The sequence below is a fragment of the Rhinolophus sinicus genome, chromosome 3, assembly GCF_057876585.1.
Source record: "Rhinolophus sinicus isolate RSI-liver-muscle chromosome 3, RSI-T2T, whole genome shotgun sequence".
NCBI classification, from domain to species: Eukaryota; Metazoa; Chordata; class Mammalia; order Chiroptera; family Rhinolophidae; genus Rhinolophus; species Rhinolophus sinicus.
The window spans coordinates 68301677-68322868 of NC_142503.1; the positions used below are offsets into that span (position 1 = coordinate 68301677).

Here is a 21192-nt window from a genome sequence, read left to right on the forward strand (position 1 = left end):
ATATCATCTTTCACTCAGAGTGCTGGGTCTCTTTTTCTGCTGCTGGGTAGAGTGCTGGATGACATAAGCCAGTTACAGACCAAATTAACTCCCAGCTAGACTACAGTACTTTAGAAAGTCGCTTCCTTCTAGGTCTTAGCCTTACAGATACTTGCAGGATGTGTGTTCACCACACTTCCCTTCCCCAGCACATTCTAAACCCCCTCACACATTAATCCTGTGTGTAAAGAGCATCACAATACTGCTGAATTTTTTTTCTGCTTTTTACAAGATTTTTGTTTGATTTCAGCCTCTTAGCTTCCTAATTCAGCAAATGTATTGAGTGAAAACCCAGCAATGTGAATTATCTGTCTACCTCTCTTCTCTCTGAGACCCTGCCCTGACCCATGCTCTATTTTTGTCTCTTTAGACTCACAGGTCTGTCAAAAATTTGTGGTGGTTTCTTGTCATCTTAATAGATGCTTTTTGCCTAGACCCTTTGCCCAATTCTCATTTTCTTGCCAATGTCCAGAGTTAGCAAATATCCTTGGGAGAAAAAAAGAACTGCAGATGGTTGCTTCTCCTCTCAAGGGTTTGCCTTGCCCAAGACTGTGGCTTTTAAATTCCTAATTGTGTAAGGAACCCTCTGATGCCTTAAAAAATCTTTTAAAACTTTATTCAAGTTTTCTAGTTACTCTTGATTGGAGCATTGGTCTGCCATACGTTACTCCATTGTAGCTACAAGTGGAAATCTTATTTCCTTTACTGTTTTACTTGCTCAGTCCTTTGGTTTCCAATTCCAGTTATGTTCCCCTGTATTTAACATCAATCTCTACCCCGTTCTTTGAATTTTTGCATGTTTAGCTTAAAGGAGACATTACTCATGCATACTTTCAGATGTACTTCAGTTCTATTCTTTGATGTCTACAAGAAAGCAGACATACCAATTCAGGAAAGAAAAGGAAGACTGGTTTGTACAGACTGCACTGTCTCCACAGTTCTAGACACTTTAATACAACATTTTACTTCTAGGTCCTGAATCATCTCAATGTGCTTTTTCTTTAGTACTTTATGAATGAATAAGCACTCATATCATAAGCCATCATTATTATAATTCTGACCTTAATATGAAAGGTGAAACTATGCTTTATATTTCTTTTACATGTTCAATAATTCCAAGGATGATAAACATATATAAGAATTACTGGGTAAATAATTATGAATTGACGAGAAATGCATTGTTGGGTTTTGATGTAAAATATGTAGCATAGAAAACTATATATTTACCCGCCATAATCTTCATTGATTCCAGCAACTGGTGTTGGATCACAGTGTACAAAAATTACAAACAGAATCGGTACAAGCGATATAGCAGATGTGACTATTATAAATGTCATAAGGCCCTTACAATACATATGTAACTTGGAAACAATGATGCCTCCCAGAAGCTGGCCAAGTGCACCTCCTGGAATTAAAACAAGTCCTAAAGACAAAAGAAGGAAGAGAAAACACAGTTAAAAAATAATCAGCTACAGATAGTACAGAAAATTCTTACATTGATGCAATCCCCTCTGCTCTAAACATGTAGCAAACACAGATTTAAATAAAAAATAATTATAATAAAAAATAACAGAGAGAAAACGTAGAGGTATGATAAACATCTCAACAAACCTGACACTTAACAGAAATACAAATCTGTGAGTGGAGCTGAAGCTACAGGCCTAATGGGCTCGAGGACAGTGCCAGTGAAGTTTGGCTCCTATGTAGTAATAGCATCTAAGATGAACCCCAAATGTAATCCATACAGAATAGAAGAGGACAGCTGTCTTATTGAGAGCTATTACTGGATAGCTGCCTGGATCTATGGTTTAGGGCAAGACGCATGCCCATAGTGACAAGAGTTCACAGAGATTCATTACGAGGATTAAACCAAGCCACCCATTGCTTCTGTGAATGCATATGCAATATCAACAATCTCAACAAAGTGGGACTCCAGAATACCCATGTGAGATATAGTTTTCTTTTCAATGAAGCATAAGGGATTAGAGAGAGGTAAACACAAGAAGGCAGAAAAGGAGGAGAAGAAATATAGTTAGAAAATAATCAGATGAAGACAGCACAGTAAATTCATACATTGATGTAATTCCTTCTGTACCACACATATTGAAATGGTAGATTTAAATTGGAAAATAGCAAGAGAAATATAAGGCAAAAACAAAACAAAACAAAAAATCCCATTACCACCAGATTAAATTTATATCATAAAATTGTCTGGCAAAGACTTGTAACTAATTTTAGAATGCTCAAAAGATTAATGACAGTGTCATTTCCACAAAAATGAAAAACAAAGAGAAAAGAATGAAAAATAAGAGCACGTGGATAAAAAAAGAACAATTAAGAAACCTGGATATTTAAAAATATAAATTTTAAAATAAAAATTTAAATCCCAGATGACAGACATTGAAAGCTGAATTAATAAGTTGGAAGAAAGTATTGTGTTATTCATACATTATGTTTGATCCTCAAAATTCCTCTTCCCACCTACTTGTCAAATGACAACCAAGAAAAAGACCCCAGATTTATTCAGTTTGAACTTGACAACTGTAGATTTGGAAAACCAAGCACATCTGTAAGCAGAAAACTGTGAACCCAGCTAAGGTAAGAAAATAGTGACTGTCAGGCTTATTGTTCTAGGCAATAAGAAAATACAGGACACTGGCAATTCAACAGTTAAGTAGCTCGGTTTTTGAAAGACCATCCTAAAAGGAAACAAAACAGTTGAAAATTCAACTGCAATGCACAGAACTTCCAATCAACTTCTTATGCAAAGATTTTATGGTGTACAGGAAAGTACACAAATCACAATTGTACATGATGAATTTTCAAAGTGAGCACACCTATTATAATCACCACGATCGGCATGATGTTTGAAAACTTCACCCATGTTTTTGTATATAACAATGGATCATGTCTTCTCACTGCTGAATAACAATGTACATGCATACACCACATCTTATTTGTTCATTGTGATGTTGTGAATTGTGCTGCTAATTTAAAAATCCATGTACATGTCCTTTTGTAAACATCTGCATTTCTGTTGGGCATATTATTAAGAGAGGAACTTATGTTGGGTATATGACTAGGATTGGAATTCCTAGGTCAGGGGATATGTATATGTTCAGATTTTTATAGTACTGCCAAACAGATTTATAAAATGGTAAACCAATTTACACTGTCATCAGTAGTAGATGAAATGCCAATTGCTCCACACCCGTGCCAACACCTATCTCTCTTTTTCATTTTAGCCATTCTGGTGAATGGGTAATAGTATTGCATTTTGGCATTTTTTTTTCTTTATACTTATGTGATTTATCTCCTATTTTAGAAATTTTTATCTTCTCTAAGGCCATGAATATCTTTTCCTATGCCTTATTCTAAAAAGCTTTATCATTTCACCATTCACATTTAGATCTACAATCCATCTAGAATGTGTATTTGTGTATGTAGTGAGGTAGAGGTTAAGATTTATCTTTTTTCATAAGGATATCTAATTGGCCTAATATCAGTAATATCTAACTCAATTTTTTGTTATATATTTTTTAAAGCTATGTTGTTGAGAGCATACACATGTATAACTGTATTGCCTACCTTACTGGTCAACTCTTCTGACATTATGATCTCTCTTGATGCTACGTAATGCCTCTTGCTTTGAAGAATACTATATTTAACCACCTTTTGGTTAAATTTGGTTAGTATTTATATTGTACAACTTTTTTGGTCTTTTTACTTTCAACCTTTTCATGTCCTCATATTTAAGGAGTTCCTCTTGTAAGAAATATAACAATCTTTATATTTAGTTTACTACGACATTAATGGGCAACGATTCTCCATTATCCTATGATGCTAGATACTCTGCCAGCAGAAGCACTGACTACTCTTTGTTCTATCTTTTCAAAGCTCTTTGTATAGCGAACAGCCTTGGATAATAGAGATAGTGTCCCCCTTGAGAGCAATGGCAGGTTTGCTTACAGTTTTGGAAGACAGAGATATTGTCCCCTCTAGAACTAAGAGAAGGCATGCTTGCTGTTGAGTATAATAAAAATAACATCTCCCTCTGAATCAAAGACAAGCCTGATTATTATCTATTATAAAAGATTTGGGTTCTCTAAGCTCAGGGAATATAATGCAAGCCACTCCTGTAATGCAACCCATTGTGTGTACAGATGTCACTGGCTCTCCTTCACATCAACCTGTGGAAATTGGGGCTCAGAAAATCCAGAGAGAAAGAGAGAGAGAGAGAGAGAGAGAGAGAGCGAGAGAGAGAGAGAGAGAGAGAGAGAGAGAGAGAGAGAGAGAGACTCTAGTTACTGCTATTGATGAGAGTCAAAAACTTTCCTTCATCTCTGACCAAGGAGTTTTATGTCTTCTGCTAGCATACATGAAACTATGGTAGACTAACTTGTTAACTTTCAAATAGAGTAAAATTCAAACCCTTCACAGACCTTAGCACTTTTGGTGACATACATGGGATGCTGACAGAGATGTATGTGGCTTTATGTAAGATAAAAAAATGACAGCCTCATAAACCAATTTACAGGATTTGACAGAAGTACTGGAAATCAGTAGTGAACATACCTATTGCCTATTAATGATGCAGAACCGGAGAGCTGGCTGCAGACTGAAGTAGATTTAAAGAAAGCACCACAGAAGTTGTCATGGTTGTTGTTAATTCTCCTGGCAAAGGGACTTTCTCACAAATCTGACCATCAGCCTCCGATTTGTCCTGTTGTAACAACTATTACTGAGACTCATCCGGTTGGACAGAGGATTCCTCCTGATTTCAGACAATGGTTACAGAGATGTGCAACTACACTGAGTGTAAAAGGAGGGAAATTTACAACCACTATGGACAGAAACCAGTGAATAATGACAAGTTTAACTGATTTGTTTGGTTGATGATGGAGTGGAGTGCATAACTGCTTGTTAAGGTGAAATGATAATAGCTGGGCTGTCTGCCGGCTATAATGAAATTTATGACACAGGCTGCTGGTACTTGATATGCTATCTTTGATATTGCCAAAGCCTTCTTTTGTATCACATGAGCTTCTCCTGCACTGTATCATGTCAACCTTGGATCCATTCTAAGACAAAAGTGAAATATTTCAGTGTGTTTTGACTACTCTAAGGTAGTTGTGACCCTCTTAGGAATTTCCCTAAGAGAGACATATTCCTGTGTGAAACCGTAGATAAGACATTGAATAGAATTTGGACTTCTACTGCCTCAGAAAATGAGGTAAAATGACCTTGTGGGTGAGGCTTTGGAGAATTCCAATGTACTTCTGTTTGGCCTCAATATATTAATGCTGTGATTCCAATTTTGAAATATATAATTGGTAATTCTATTTCAAGCTTGCACTGTATGTGCTCCTAAATTCCCAAAGTGATAATGGAACACATAAATTGCTACCCAAACTGTCTCCCTGTCTCCTGTTGTATGGTACAACAGAATCTCAAGAGGGGAAAGGAAAGCCCTGGTTTTTGATTATGGACTTAAATGAAGCAAGGGAAGTAAGAGATGCAATATCTCAATTCAACAGACCAGTGTCCAGTGAAAAAAGTTATGAGGGGTTTCAGTTGAATTAACCAATTGAATTCAGTTGTTGCTCCTACATCCCTGGATGTTCCAGACATTGTAATGTAATGAAATTTATGGCACAGACTGATGGTACTTGATATCCTTGGCATGGTTGAGGCCAATACTGCAGGTGGCGTTATCCTATTGCTTCGAGTCCTGTTGATATCAGCCTTAATTAAATACTGTATGAAACAAGCTGAATGGATATAGTCCCAATCTCTGTTGATTAGATCAATCATATTGGCAAACAACATGGTGTACTCATGGAAAAATTTGTCATTATGATCCCTGAAACTGTCATGGTTTGGCTTTTGGATAGTCTGACACTATGACAAAATCTACTCAATAATAAGGCTGACAGTTAATGTTTTAGCACTTCTTAACATTTTTTTTTTAATTTGGCCCACATGTTTTATATTTCTTCTTTCATTTTTTATTATTAATCAAATTTTTCAAATTAATATACTCTTTTACTATTCTTTTACTGGTTACCCTAAAAGTTACAGCATGTATCCTCTACTTTTTACAGCATAAAATAAATGATTGCATTTACTACTTTCCCATTAATGCTAGAACCTGAAAAATTTAATTCCAATTGTAACCACTTTTGGAGAGCCAATTCTCAATATCTAGTCAAACTGAAGATATACACAATAGCAATTCCCCTTTAATGTCTAACCCTAGATCAATTTTTACAAATGTACACAACATGATGAGTACAAGTCAATTTTTGCTGTAGTTTTTGAGAGAAAGTTTAGAAAGTAGAGGCAACTTCATGCCCACTAATAGATAATGGATAAATAAACAGTTGTATATTCATAAAACAAAATCTCATAACATAGTTAAAATTCATTAACTAGAGATCAACATGAATCTGATGAACATAATTTCAGATGAAAGTAACAGAAGATAATGTACAAAATGACACATGACTTTTAGAAATAGATTGTATATAGATAGGCAGATAAGCTGTCAAAATATACAAAAGTGGAAAGGATACACTTTAACTTTGGAAGAGTGGTTACTTATGGGGAGGGAGAAGGAGAAATAGGATAAGACAGGGAAGGGTTCAGAAGTCTTACAAGCTTTCATGTGTTAAAAAAATATTGATGAAATGATGGTAAAGTGCTCATTTTAAAAATTTGAGCAAACAGTAGTTAGGTATTTAAAATCTGAGCAAATACTAATACTCCTTCTACTTTCTTCTTTTTGAAATATTTCATGAATACATAAAAGAAAACTTTACATAAAAATTCCAAAATTAGTACACTGAGCAGAAAATTTACCTGAAAGTATAGTTGCCGTAGTGGCTGTCAATACAAACTGATTTTCTAGATATACAGGCAAAAATTCAGCTGCTCCAATCATAACTAAAGATTGTGCAGCTCTGGTCAGAGCCATGCACACAAACATTGGAGTCTTCATCAAAAACTGAAATAGAAATAAGTTACATATGGATTATTTTATTTTGTTAGGTAAAGAGGAATAGAGATACCCACTCACATATTAATGACCAATCCACAAAAATTTTTGCCTTTCCCAATGTAAACTGAAAATAGGTATGTATAAAAATCAAAACAGAAATGTACAACTCACCAACTACACATACCATAAAAGACATGCAGTGTTTGAACCATTTTTATTTGTAATTTGAGCTCCATACGACCTTTAATTTTTATTTGTGGGTCTGGCAGTTTGCCAGAAAGATTAAGGAAAAATAGATGTTATTAACCAGGTATCTAAAATTTCCCTTAACTTTCGCTTATCTATTTTTTTCTTAGAGAATCATTTTATTTAACAAAGAAAAATAATCAAAGAAATATTAAGCAACACTAAAGTTGAAAATCACTAGGATTGCAGTCAAGATTCTATATTATTTTACTTCCGGGAATTTCACATCCATAAAGAAGAGTAAAGTAACTTAAATTCTGCATTTTAGTAAATTTTTTGAACTTATTCAGAAACCTCACTAGGATGTATAGTAATAGTTTACTATCACCTATTATACTATTACACTATACCGAGTAATTAACATGACAGTAAATTACATTAAAATACTAAATTTCAAACTAATTTCTGCGCTTCCTGGATATGCATATATCTTAGAAAATTTTTACTGGTGTTTCATGTTTGTGTATTTTTTAATCAACTTAATTTTTTTCTAGGCCTAAGCAGTTTTTAGAATCTAATAATTATCTGCATATTTGTCTAATTTGTCTTCTGAGTGCTCTTTAACTTTACATAGTGTAATTCCAGCATATTTATTCACTCCCACAGGGTTCAAAGCTTAGGCTGACTTGAACTCCCTATTGTCACAAACAAGGCTACATCCCTGTGCAGGCACCTTTCAGGACCTACGATAGAGTGTCTTTGGAAGAACATATCCCAGAAAGGGATTTCTAGGGCACTGGAATTTGGTATACTTCATTCCATTATCTCCAGATTTTTCGTCCAGAATGTCTTGGTTTGCACTCCCACCATAATGAAGGAGAGTTCCATTTTCTTCATGTAGTAGCTTATACTTTCTAAAATTCATCAAAGTGATATTTCCGGAACTTTACTATTCCCACTTTTTCTTATGTTCTCTAAAATACTTGGGTATTACTGTGCGGAAAAAAAAATGTGAACTAGGAATCATTCTTCCAACAGCAAGTATTCGTTTTATTAATATCAAAATTATATCTTATTACTGTTTCTGTCTACCCATACAATAACTTTACAATTCAATGCTTATATATTGCATCATCTTTTTGAAGAGGTAAACAACAGTTTCACTCAATATGGACATTATCAGTCAAGTATGTAACCCAATTAAAGGAATGATCGTATGAACAGCCATGACCAACGCTGCCCATACTCAGGCAATGTCTACTATGTCACAATTACATCCTGACTTGCAATAATTTCAAAAGTCTATCAGTTTACTATCCAACCCAATTTCAACGAGGTTAAAATGTGAAGGGGAAAAAATGTGTCTTAGAATCAAACAAATATGGAAATTTGCATAAGGAAGGTCTCCCAGTATTAAATGCTACATAATGTTCCCCCCCACCCACCCCGGGTAGTCCTACTGGTAGTTAGGCCTGCTACAGATCAGAATCTATGGATAAGAAGCAAACTCATTTACCTTTATCCTGTTGCCCCTCGGATCAACCATGGAGCACAAGGAAGCTACAGCTGGCTCTCTAAGACTTTTTAACGAAGGAGAACAGGATGACACTTGGGCAGCCAGAGTCTCTAGTGGGTAACCTGGCTTCTGGGCTTTGGTGAAAGCAACAGACCCTAATGAGGGAAATCTCTCCGCCTATAAGATCTAGCACAGAGAAGCACAAACTCTACATTTAGTTAAAACCTAGTACTTCTTACTCATTCCCAGAAAATCACAGCATCTCTAGTCCTTACCTGATGAGGGATTACAGCCATTACCACTGCTCAACTCCACACTTCTTACATGAATTTTTAAATAATCTTCAGTGCTTAGCTGATTCACAAGTACCCAACACTGGCTGACTTCATTATCACGGAAGACATGCTCTACTTTTATTTTACCAATGTGGCTTAACAGATATGCTCTGCTGAGTAATTCAGCTTTGTCAGATGCTAAAACCGTGACAAAGCAAATAGTGGGAATATGTTTAATATAGCAGGCTCTTTAAAGCATGGCCCATCATCTCTGTGTTTCCTTTCTGAAACTCAGCCTAGCACAGTGTTAAAGGCAAGAGCTTGGAAATGCAGGCTTTTCTGTTGGGTCTTAATATTACATGTCTATATCTAGATTTTAGAACATTTGCCTTCCCATATTTTAGGCTTTTTATTTATTTTCTTTCCTTTTTAAGGCTGCAGAAGCTCAGATCAAGTTGATACCTGGGAGGTTTAGTTTTCTTCTTCTTACACAAACCATTGTCAGTGACCCTGAATTTTATAAATGCCAAATGATTATTTAATTGGTTCCTGCAATTGGATTTCATACACTACAGCTGAATTGAAAACCCAACCATTTATAGTACCTGGGGAAAACTTCCTGAAACAACACCCAAATTGCACTGCCTTTTCAATTCTTTTCCCACTGTAATCCATTTTTCACACAAAGTCATGTTTAAAAGTTCTTAAAACAAAATTTGTATCATGTTCAAATTACTCCCTTACTTTAAATATGTTAGGGGTTTCCTATTGTATTAAGAGTAAAATCTAAAGTTCCTACCATGTGCCAAAATGAATATACCTTCATGAATATACCCAAATCTTTGCTGCTTCAAGGTCTTTCCACATGTGTCTTGTATGCTTGGTGTTTTCTTAATGACCAATCTTTACATGGCTAACTCTTTCTCATGCTTTAGGTTAACCCACTTAAATGTTCCCTGTCAGTGAAGTCTTCTTTACCCCATATCTATAGTAAGGTTTCACACAGAATTTTCTCTACTCAGCTGTCAATCAGTGTCTTTTTTTTATTGTCTTTTTTTTTAATCTGAGACCCACACAAGAACATAAGCTCCATAAAGGCATGTGTGTTCGTTACTATTATATCTTCAAAACCTAGCACAGTGACACTACACAAGAAAAAAAAAGAGAGGAATAAGCAAAACTAAAACAACAAATTTCTATTACTATGTCCCAGGCACTGTTCTCTTGAAAGCACCTTACATATATTAACACATTTAATTCTAAGCATGTATATAAGGTATAAACTATTATTATCATTACTTTATAGAATAAAAACTAAGGCACATATAATAATGTCCCCCAAACTATTTAAGGAACCTTTTAAATAGTGGGTTTCAACAACTGTTGATTTGTTCTCATTTAGAACATTAGAGGGTATGGTTCTATCGGGTTGTAATGAAAAACTTTTAAAAAGAGTGACATTTAAATTACACATCAATTCTTACTTGATAAATTGAAAATAAGAACTTCTCAAATTACTGTTTACATAAAGTCCAGGTAGGCTTAAAGCAAGGCAACTTCACTTTTGACTACTGTTTCGCTATGGGCTGCCATTGGCAATGTGTTAGGAATATCACATAATTATTTATAGCTTTCCTAACCTTCATTTTTCCTGGGATAGGCAAGTATCATGCAGTAAGTATACATGCCAATGACATAGGTAGAACCTGCTCTGAAACTCTGCTTTTAGAATTAGGGTAAGTAGAAAGGTCTCTGATCAGTGATTCTCAAAGTGTAGTCCTAATTTCCAGAGTTTTAAAATGGCTGTTGAAAATTTTGCCAGTTTCAACACTGTTTTTTGGAGGTAAAGATTTTTCCAAGTTCCTCACTGTGACATTCTAGATGTCCCATCCTCTAATAAACTTTTTAAAAAAAATTAAGATATCTTCTAGTCACCCACCCAGACAGGTGTCGGTCAGAAGTCTAAGATTGTTAAACAGGCATTATATTGTTTTTTATCCTAACAATAATAATTAAAGCACTCTATTTCTAAGAGAGAGAGAGATTGGAATTGGCTTGTTTTGTTTGTTTTCTTGAATGGAAGTTATTTAAAAAAAAACCACTTAAAATATTCATGTTTAAATTTTCTGAAAAGTGTTTTTTTAACAATTATGTCTTAATTTTTAATAATATAAAAGTGGTTATAGCTGTTTATTTCTGTAGTGTCAAATATATACATGTAACATTTTGGTAAACATTTAAATTTAAAAAAATCTGAATGAAATAGAATCTACATTTATAAGGGCTCATGATTTGATAAAAAGATAAACACTCATATTTGAATGAAAACAAGTAAATTAAATTTCTGATTTTATACAACCTATCTGTGCATTTTAAGAAGAATTATACAAATGCAATAAAAATAACAAGCACTATCTATCTATCTACCTATCTATCTATACCCCATATATTCATGTTATGTTATATTGTGAACAAATATCTATGAAAGCATTAAGGAGGGAGAAACATATTTTGCCTGGGAACTTAAGTTACAATTTGAAAAGGAGGTTGTTTTTTTCTTTTTTTTTTTCCGAATGGAGAAGAGAAAGAACATTTGAGGCAGAGAAATTAGCATCAACACATGTACAGAACTATAAAAGTACCTAATGTGTCCATGAAAGAGCAAATGGCTAGAATGTGGGGGAGAGAGGGATGAAATTCTGAGGAGAGGTAGGAAAATTCAGTTGACACTATTGTGAGGAGTATTCAAAGTCCCACTAAAACAGTGTGAAATTCATCTATCAAGTTATCTGGAAAATGACTTGATAAGATCTACATGTGAGAAATACAATTCTGCAGGCAACATAAATGATGAAGTTGTGCGTAGAAAACAAATTGAATACAGAATCACTATTAAGAAGTTGGGGGTTTTTAAACTCTATGTCTGTATTGCAGGCCTTGTTTCTCACCTAGAGAAACAAAGAGTTCTTTTCTGTTTAATACTGAGGGGATATTTTCAATAAAATATGATGTTGTGAGAATATTTGTTAACTTCCAGAGTTCTCTTCAAAGACATTTAAACATAATAAAAAGACACATAATGTTAATACTTGTATGTCATCTCATTAAATTTCTTACTTATTTCAGCAGGAAAAAAATAAACACAAAATAATATAGAAGAAACAGAAAAAGGAAAATACTTGGTGCCAGTCTCTGACACTAGCCAAGTTCTTGGAAATGTTACTTAGGTAAGCTGGGTCCTATTTTTAATTACTTATCAAATGAATAGGTAAATTAAGACTTCAAAAGTCCCACTCAGATTTAAGTTGAACACTCTATGGTTATTTTCTTAAATCTACTATTAGAAAAATTGCACAAGTCAATTTAATTGGCTTTTTCATGTAAAATATTTTACCTTACCCGAACAGAAGCAAATAAATCTTTGATACTGGTTCCAAATTCCTGATCTTTATACCTTCTGTCCAACAAACGAGGCTTTTTCTTTTTCCCTGCCCTTATCCTTTCTGTACCTGTATGCGAACAAGTAAAAAAATCTGATGACATGTTCAAAATAACTAAAACACATACATAAACATACATATACATCCTAATAAAGGCAATTTGTCTTGGAATGCCAAGTGATCTATTTTTGAACAAGCTTAAAAGTAAATCTAATTAACTAAAAGGTATATTCTTGTAAAATAGTGTTGTCGTAAAGAATATTCTGTGATAATGAAAATTTTCCATGTCTGCACTGTCCTATACTGTAGCCATTAAATGTAGCTACTATTACTGAGTAAATGGATTTTTAATTTAATTTAGTTTAAAATTTAAAGAGCCACATGTGGCAAGAAACTACAGTATTTGATAGCTCAGCTCCAAAATATAAAAAAGTAATCTTTGATATTACTAAAAATAACTTGTGCCAATGAAACGTACTACCATTTGGAGAGTATTTGATTTCTCTAATGTTACATGTAGTTCTTAGTGTTTCTAAAAGAATTTTGGTAATTATTATTTTATCTTACAATAATTCTGTAAGGTACTACATGTATTAAAGAATGCTAAGTAAATAGATTTAATTATGCTTCTTTCTTTAAAAAAAGTTATGAACTCTAGATATAAAGCACCTTAAAAAAAGAAATTGACAAGAAACAAAAATGTGTACTAACAAAAGTCTGGTACATAAATAAAATAGTATTTGGTCACATGAGACTTCATTTGTTCAAATAATACTATCACATGTAGCTGTATCTCTGTGACAGAAAAAAATGTAGCTCAGCCATGTTCTGAGAATGGGGGATGAGGAATTTACTATCTTTAACTGAATGAATTATATTGTTACAGCTACCTCGTAGATGGCGTGGAAAACATGACAATGGTATTAATGTAGACCATGCAATAACTGAGACAAAAACAAAACGAATCCACCATGTCTGCAGCCAATGTTCCTTATGACTGTCTCCAATGCTTTAATAAAGAAAAAAGACAAATTTCAGCTTTCTATATTTTATTATAAGCAAAGCCATAATTGAGCAGAAAGAGAAAGAGAAAAATGGAACAGTTTTTCTTAGTTTGTCCCTGTTGTTTGTTTTTCTGAGAGTGAGTGGTTGTGAGTCTTCCAATTATGTAGCTCCCTTTTGTCTTACAGAATCCTAAGCTTTTTCCTTTCCTTTTCCTCCTTTGTCCACTCAGGTAGTGAAGAGTAATTCTTTGATCCTGTTTAACTTTTTCTCCAAAAGTAGCTACGCACTTGGAAAACTATTCTTTTGGATTTCACCTCTCTTTTAAAATTATCCTGCCCTTTTAAATCATGCACCTAGCCCTTTGGTGGAAACCTCCCCTTTAAGTTGCACAATTTATCTGGCATCTGACCCTTTAAATCACCTATGTAATGAAATCTCTTTCTTATAGCCCCTTCTCTGAACTCTCAAACGAAAAATGAATTACCCTTTTAATGATCATAGTTAATAATCCTTGGGACCCTTTGCTAGGTGTTGTCTTCTCTTTTCCATACATTTTTTTCTTGGGTCACCATTGTAAACCACAGTCTTGCAGTGGGCAGAGGAGGATAGGACTGTGAAGGATCCTGTGCTGGGACTTTTTGAGTTTTCTCTTTTAACTCACAGTTATTTTATGATTTAAGCATTCTTTGTCTTCAATAATGCTGACGCCATGATTTTGTGGAGAATTTTCATAGCTATGAAGGAATTTTGTGTCATTTAGGGAGATGTGGAGAAGTTGATTACTACACAGCTGCCATTGTCTACAGTTTCACACACATTTAAGACCGTGTGGGAAACCAGTCATTGTGGGAAAATGTCCACATCCCCAGGAACCACCGTTTTGGAAGTGCTAGTTTCGTTCCAATTTTAGTATATGTTCTGTGGAAGCGAGCACAGAAAATGCTAGTTTCTCACAGGTGACTCTACTATCAACAGAGACCTGATAAGGATCTTACTTATATGCCCTGTTTCTCATAGAATGTGGCGAATGTTCACAGTTTTATTGACAGGCGACTCCTTATCTATCACTACACTATTCAGGGATACAAATTCCAATTTGCAATGACACAGGGTTGCAATCTTGATTTTCATTATCCGGTAGGCTCATATGCAATGCCCAGGGAGTTTCAACTCTAGCTTGTTACTACAGCTATGTGTTTCCTCATTGATCACAATCAGAAATTTTCTTTTTTTCACTTTTGAACCCAGCCATGTATTCTAACTATATGCATTATGTTATACAAAATATGATTATTACATATCCATATGTGTAAATAATTGAGTACCTAACAATTGAAAATAAATTGAAAAAGAACTACAAAGTATAAGAATTTAATAGAGTAACATATATATGACAAACTTATAAATCAATATTTCTTTCTACCAAAAGTAAATATAATAATACAAAGATGCTATGTACAATATTAACAAAAATACATGAAATCACTAGGAATAGGCTTAATGGGATATCTTTAGTAAAGAAAATCATGAAACTTTATTGAAGGGCAGAAAAGAAAAACAGACAAAATAGAGCAACATACTATATTCTTGCATGGAAAAAGAATAATTATTCCAATCTGACACTTCAATTCAAGTATTTCATATCAAAATACTTTGATTGTAACCTGAGATTATCATATATGTAGCTAGAAGAGTAATTCTGCAACCATTGCCCAATTTTTGATGAATAATAATGAGTAGGGACTTATCCCACCAAATACTACAAAGAAAACGCAAAGCTACAAACTAATCCCTGATGAATATTGATGTAAAAATCATGAATAAAATACTAGCAAACTAAATTCAACCGTACATTAAAAGGATTATACATCATGATCAAGTCAGATTAATTCCTGAATGCAAGGATGGTTCAGTATACGAAAATCAATCAATGTAATATACCACATTAACTAAACGACAAAAAACACATGATCATTTCAATTGATGCAGAAAAGCCATTTGACAATATTCAATACCCTTTCACCACGAAAACACCCAACAAATTGGGAATAGAAGGAAATTACGCCATAATGAAAGCCATATAAAAAGAGTCCACAGCTAACATCACACTAAATGGTGGAAAAACTGAAAGCTTTCTAAGATCAGAAACAAGGCAAAATGCCTATTCTTACCACTTCTATTCAACATGGTATTGGAAATTCTAGCCAGAACAATCAGGCAAGAAAAGAAATTAAAAGATGTCCAAATTGGGGGGAAAAAGAAGTAAACATATCTGTTTGCAGATGAATGATCTTATATTTAGAAATTGCTAAACATTCCAAAAATAAAATGTTAGAACTAATAAATGAATTCAGCAAACTTGTGAGATAAAAAACCCACACAAAAATCAAGTGTGTTTCTACATACTAACAATGAACAGTGTAGTGTGTGAGGCAAAACACTTATGCACTAAATACTACAAAATACTGCTGAAAAAATGAAAAAAGATATAAATAAATGGAAAGACATCCATGTCCCTGGATTTGAAGACTTAATATTGTTAAAATGCCCTTATGACCCAAAGCAAGCTACAGATCCAATGTAATCCCTATGAAAATCTCAATGGAATTTTTTGCAGAAATTCCTAAAAAAAATCCTAAAATTCACATGGAATCTCAAAGGACCCCAAGTAACCAAAACAATCTTGATAAAGAAAAACAAAGCTGGAGGCTTTATACTTCCTGATTTCAAAATATATCACAAAGCTACAAAATATATCACAAAACAGTATGGTACTAGTATAAAGGAAAATATATCGACCAATGGAACAGAATAGAGAGTCCAGAAATAAACTCTCACAAATATGGTCAAATGATCTTTGACAAGATTGACAAGAATACACAACAGGGAAAGGATAGTCTCTTTAATAAATGATTTTGGCCAAAAAATGGGATATCCACATGCAAAAGAATGACGTTGAATCCTTATCAAATATACACCAACAGAAAATTCAAAATGGATTAAAGGTCTAAATGTAAGACCTAAAACAACAAAACTCATAGAAAACAAAGGAAGAAAGCTTTCATGACACTGGATTTAGCAATGATTTCTTGATATGACACCAAAAGCATAGGCAACAAAAACAAAATTAGACAAATGGGACTATATTGAACTTAAAAACTACACAGCCAAGGAAACAGTAAACAAAGTGAAAAGACAGATTATGGAATGGGAAAAAACATTTGCAAACTATATATCTGATAAATGGATAATATCTAGAATACATAAAAAAACCTCTTTCAATTCAACAACAAAATCTGATTTAAAAAATGGGCAAAGAACTTGAATAGACATTTCTCAAAGAAAAACAACAAACACATAAATGGCCAAAAAGTATATGAAAAGATGTAAAGGTGTGCAACATCATTAATCATCAGGGAAACGAAAATAAAAACCACAATATCACTTCATACTTGCTAGGATGGCTGTTACTAAAAAAACTAAAATAAAAAATAAAAAAATAAAATAACAACTGTTGACAAAGATGTTGAGAAATTGGAAACTGTGCACTATTTGTGGAAATGTAAAACGGTGCAGCCACTATGGAAAACAGTGTGGAAGTTCCTCAAAAAAATTTTAAAAATAAGTATTACCATATGCTCTATCAATCCCACTTCTGGGGCTATAGCCAAAAGAATTGAAAATAGAATCTCAAAGAGATATTTGCACACCTGTGTTAATTACAGAATTATTCACAATTACCAAGAAATAAAAGTAAACTAAATACCTATTGACAGATGAATGAATACAGAAAATGTGGTATACGAGGTATGACAATTAAGTTCACGAACTTGTTACATTGATGTTGCTAACCTTTTTTTTACATCAGAGGCATTACTCATTATGAATTTGTACCAACTGGACAAACAGTTCACTAAGTTTACTATTTGGAAGTGTTGAAAAGGCTGTGTGAAAAAGTTAGAGGACCTGAACTTTTCGCCAATAATTCATGGCTCTTGCATCATGATAATGCACCAGCTCACACTGCACTGTCTGTGAGGGAGTTTTAAGCCAGTAAACAAATAACTGTATTGGAACACCCTCCCTACTCACCTGATCTGGTCCCCAATGACTTCTTTCCTTACCTGAAGATAAAGGAAATATTGAAAGGAAGACATTTTGATGACATTCAGGACATCAAGGGTAAGATGATGACAGCTCTGATGGCCATTCCAGTAAAAGAGTTCCAAAATTGCTTTGAAGGGTGGACTAGGCACTGGCATCAGTGTATAGCTTCCCAAGGGGAGTACTTTGAAGGTGACCCTAGTGATATTCAGCAAAGAGGTATGTAGCACTTTTTCCAGGATGAGTTCGCGAACTTAATTGTCCCACCTTTTATACATACAATGGAATATTACTTAGCCTTTAATGAAATAAATACTGTCATGTTACACTGTCATGAAATGCAACAGCATGGATGAACCTTGATGACATTATGCTAAGTGAAATAAGCCAGTGACAAAAACACAAATATTGTGCGATTTCACTTATATGAGGTATCTATAGTCAAACCCTTAGAAAAAGAAAGTAGCATGGTGAATGCCAAGGGCTAGAGAAAAATGGGAAAAGGGGAGTTGTGCAATGGACATACACATAGAGTTTCAGTTAACAAGACAAAAAAGATCTAAAGATCTGTTACACAAAAATGTGCATATAGTTAACACTACTGTACTGTACACTTAAAAATGCTTAGGATGATAAAGTTTATGTTACGTGTTTTTTACCAGAATTTTTAAAAAACTATATGCAGAATTAGTACACTTGTCATTATAAGTAGTGCTTTTTAAATTATATTTCCAACAGTAATGGTAAAAATGTACATTTTTGATGTATTAATATGTATATATGTGTGTATATCAGTCACGTTTACAAATACTTTTTCTAAAAATATGATTATTGCAAATTAAGTATATATATATATATATATATATATATATATATATATATATATATATGCTACAGTGCTACAGTGCTTATTCAATAAATATTTTACACAAAATAAAAAAAAATGGAAGAAAATGCCTTACCTTTTATTAAAAGTACTGTTCACAGAGGTCTTAACCAAGGGTGCTCCTATTGTATAACCCACAGCATATCCAATTATTACCGAAGCAAACATAATGCCTATAAAATGAAGGTTGAACACCAAATAGCTGTATAAACCACCTTTGTCATAAGATAATAAATATTACCTCACTGAAATGGATTACTTCTGAAAACTTCATAGTATACTTTATCAGTCAGGGTTCTCCAGAAAAACAGAACCAGTAAGATATTTGGAGCACGCACGTGAGAGGGAGGTGGGGGGGAGAGAGAGAGAGAGATTATAAGGAATTGGATTGGCTTGGGGCTGGCAAGTCCCAATTTGTATGGCCGGACTGACAGGCTGGAAATCCAGGTAAGAGCTAATGTTACAGTCTTGAGTCTATAATTAAGTCAAATCCATGGGGCAGGCCAGCAAGCTGCAAAATCTCAGGCAGAGTTTCTATGGATTTGCTTCTTCTTTGGGAAACCTCAGTCTTTATTGTAAAAGGCTTCAACTGATTGGATGAGGCTCTCCCACATTATGGAGGGTAATCTGCTCTCTTCAAAGTCTACTGATTGCGATGGTTAGTCACATCTACAAAATATCACAGAAACATCTAGACTGATGTTTGACCAAATAACTGGTTGCCATAACCTAGCCAAGCTGACATATAAAATTAACCATCATACATATTATCCAGTGTATATATTAGAGAAACTTAAATAACTAAAATATATAACTCACTGTACCTTAATCTATATATTTAATGTAATGTAAATAAATACATTCAGATTTAACATAAATATGAATTCAATATACCTTATTTCACTTTAATTTGCGGTACTAAAACAAAATGATACTTTATAATGATACATGATCATCACCTTTGCATCTTTCACCTTAGCTGTCAAGGTAGCAGGAGGTGGCAATAAAGTAAAGTTCTCTCGACAGTTTATAGATGTATGTTTTAATTGCTATTCAGTAGAACCAAAAGGAAAATAAGTATATTTGTTGCCACCCTCCGCCAAGACTAACAAATCACAGCAAAAAAGTTATTTCTAAAAGCAAATATAAATATGAATATCATCTATTTTAGTTTATTGGCATAACTTTCCTTACCTCTGGTGGAAAAATTATTATTTGGGTGCAAAATGCTATTTTCTTTTACGTCAACTCCACAATAAGCATAGAAAAATAAATTTAAAATTATTTTCCAAAAATGATAGTTAGATAATCCTGTACAAATAGATCATCTACCAGGACTAGAAGCTATTGCTTCATAAGGAAGTAGAGATTATTCTGAGATATATACCCCAGGGTTACTTATTGTAGGATAGAGTAGCACAAAATACTGTATATAGAGGATGTTACCCTATAGACAATTAAATACCACTTCTCTCCATGATGGGATAAACAAGATTATATTTTCATTAACTTCAAAATATCAGGGCACCCCAAAAAGATTGAGTTTATATATATATATATATATATATATATATATATATATATATATATATATATATAAAGAATTTAGTACAACTATGATGATTATTTCAGGACCACACTAAATCGAGTACCGTGGTGGCATAAAGGTTTCTATTTCCTTATAGAAATGATGGCAGCAACTTCACACATATATCCCCAAAGTTTAACCATACAACTACTTGAACAATTCAATCTGGTAATTTTGAGATTTTTTTCCCCCTAGAGAAATGAACTGCAGCCTGTATAATTTTACACGACAAATATTTAAATACATATGGAATATATAGAGAAAGAATATAGTTTTTATTACTTAAGAATGTATTTTTCCTAATGTTCTATATGTTTTAGAGTGACCTCCAGATAACTTGTCTACAATTCCAAATCTCAAGCACCTCCTCAGAATTAAGTGACTCAATGTGACTTTGAAGTTAAGCATACCAGTTATCATTCATTACAATGTCATTCATTATATGGAGGAATAATTAGCCCTTATATATCAGTTTACATATGGACACCAAAATGCAAAAGCTCAATAAAAATTCAGAATGGTTCGATCATATTAGAAGGAGAAGAAAAACTTGCCTAGATAAGTACCAGTTGAGTGTGCGGCAACACTGTCATCAAGAAAACATATTCCAAGGATATAAAGACACACTCCTGCTATTCCCTGCAGAGTCTGCCCAAAGACGAAGAAAGGCACATAGTTTGACTGGGATAAAATGGATCTCTTGCAAGTTTGGACAGTCTTCATGTCTTTGCAAATATCTTTTGAAAAGATAATTATAATTTTTTGTTAAATGCGTCAAAAGTTAAACATACAACAAATATGTAGTATCTTTTATGAAGCTTTTACCAGCTATTTCCACCATTATGCTTTTTTCTTTTAGTTAAGACATCATTTACATTGAATGTAGTCATTCTACAATCAATGATCATGTTTTCAGAAAAATGCAGTGATAAAAGAAAGTTTGGGAGAATACTGAAAAAGATTCAAATATTATAAACCAAATATAAATGTGTATGTCTGACTATGTATAAACGCACTTATGCATGCATAGGTAAATATACATATACACACATACATAACACAAATGTACACATATGTCTCTAAAACTTGGCATCTGGTAACCCCGATTTTTGGCCCAGGATAAAAGTATTTCTAATGTTTTACATTATCTGAA

General features: G+C 33.6%; 1 protein-coding gene across 1 annotated transcript in view; it reads right to left on the reverse strand.

Annotated features, from left to right (window-relative positions):
* SLCO6A1 (solute carrier organic anion transporter family member 6A1) overlaps positions 1–21192 on the reverse strand; it is an 85887-nt gene that overhangs the window by 26463 nt on the left and 38232 nt on the right. Inside the window, exons 5-10 of the mRNA XM_088796902.1 lie at positions 20594–20776; positions 18528–18624; positions 13347–13465; positions 12416–12525; positions 6901–7045; positions 1267–1462 (exon numbers count right to left, since the gene is read on the reverse strand). Of these exons, the coding sequence (XP_088653028.1) occupies positions 1267–1462; positions 6901–7045; positions 12416–12525; positions 13347–13465; positions 18528–18624; positions 20594–20776 (850 nt within the window). The remainder of the gene's footprint in view (positions 1–1266; positions 1463–6900; positions 7046–12415; positions 12526–13346; positions 13466–18527; positions 18625–20593; positions 20777–21192) is intronic.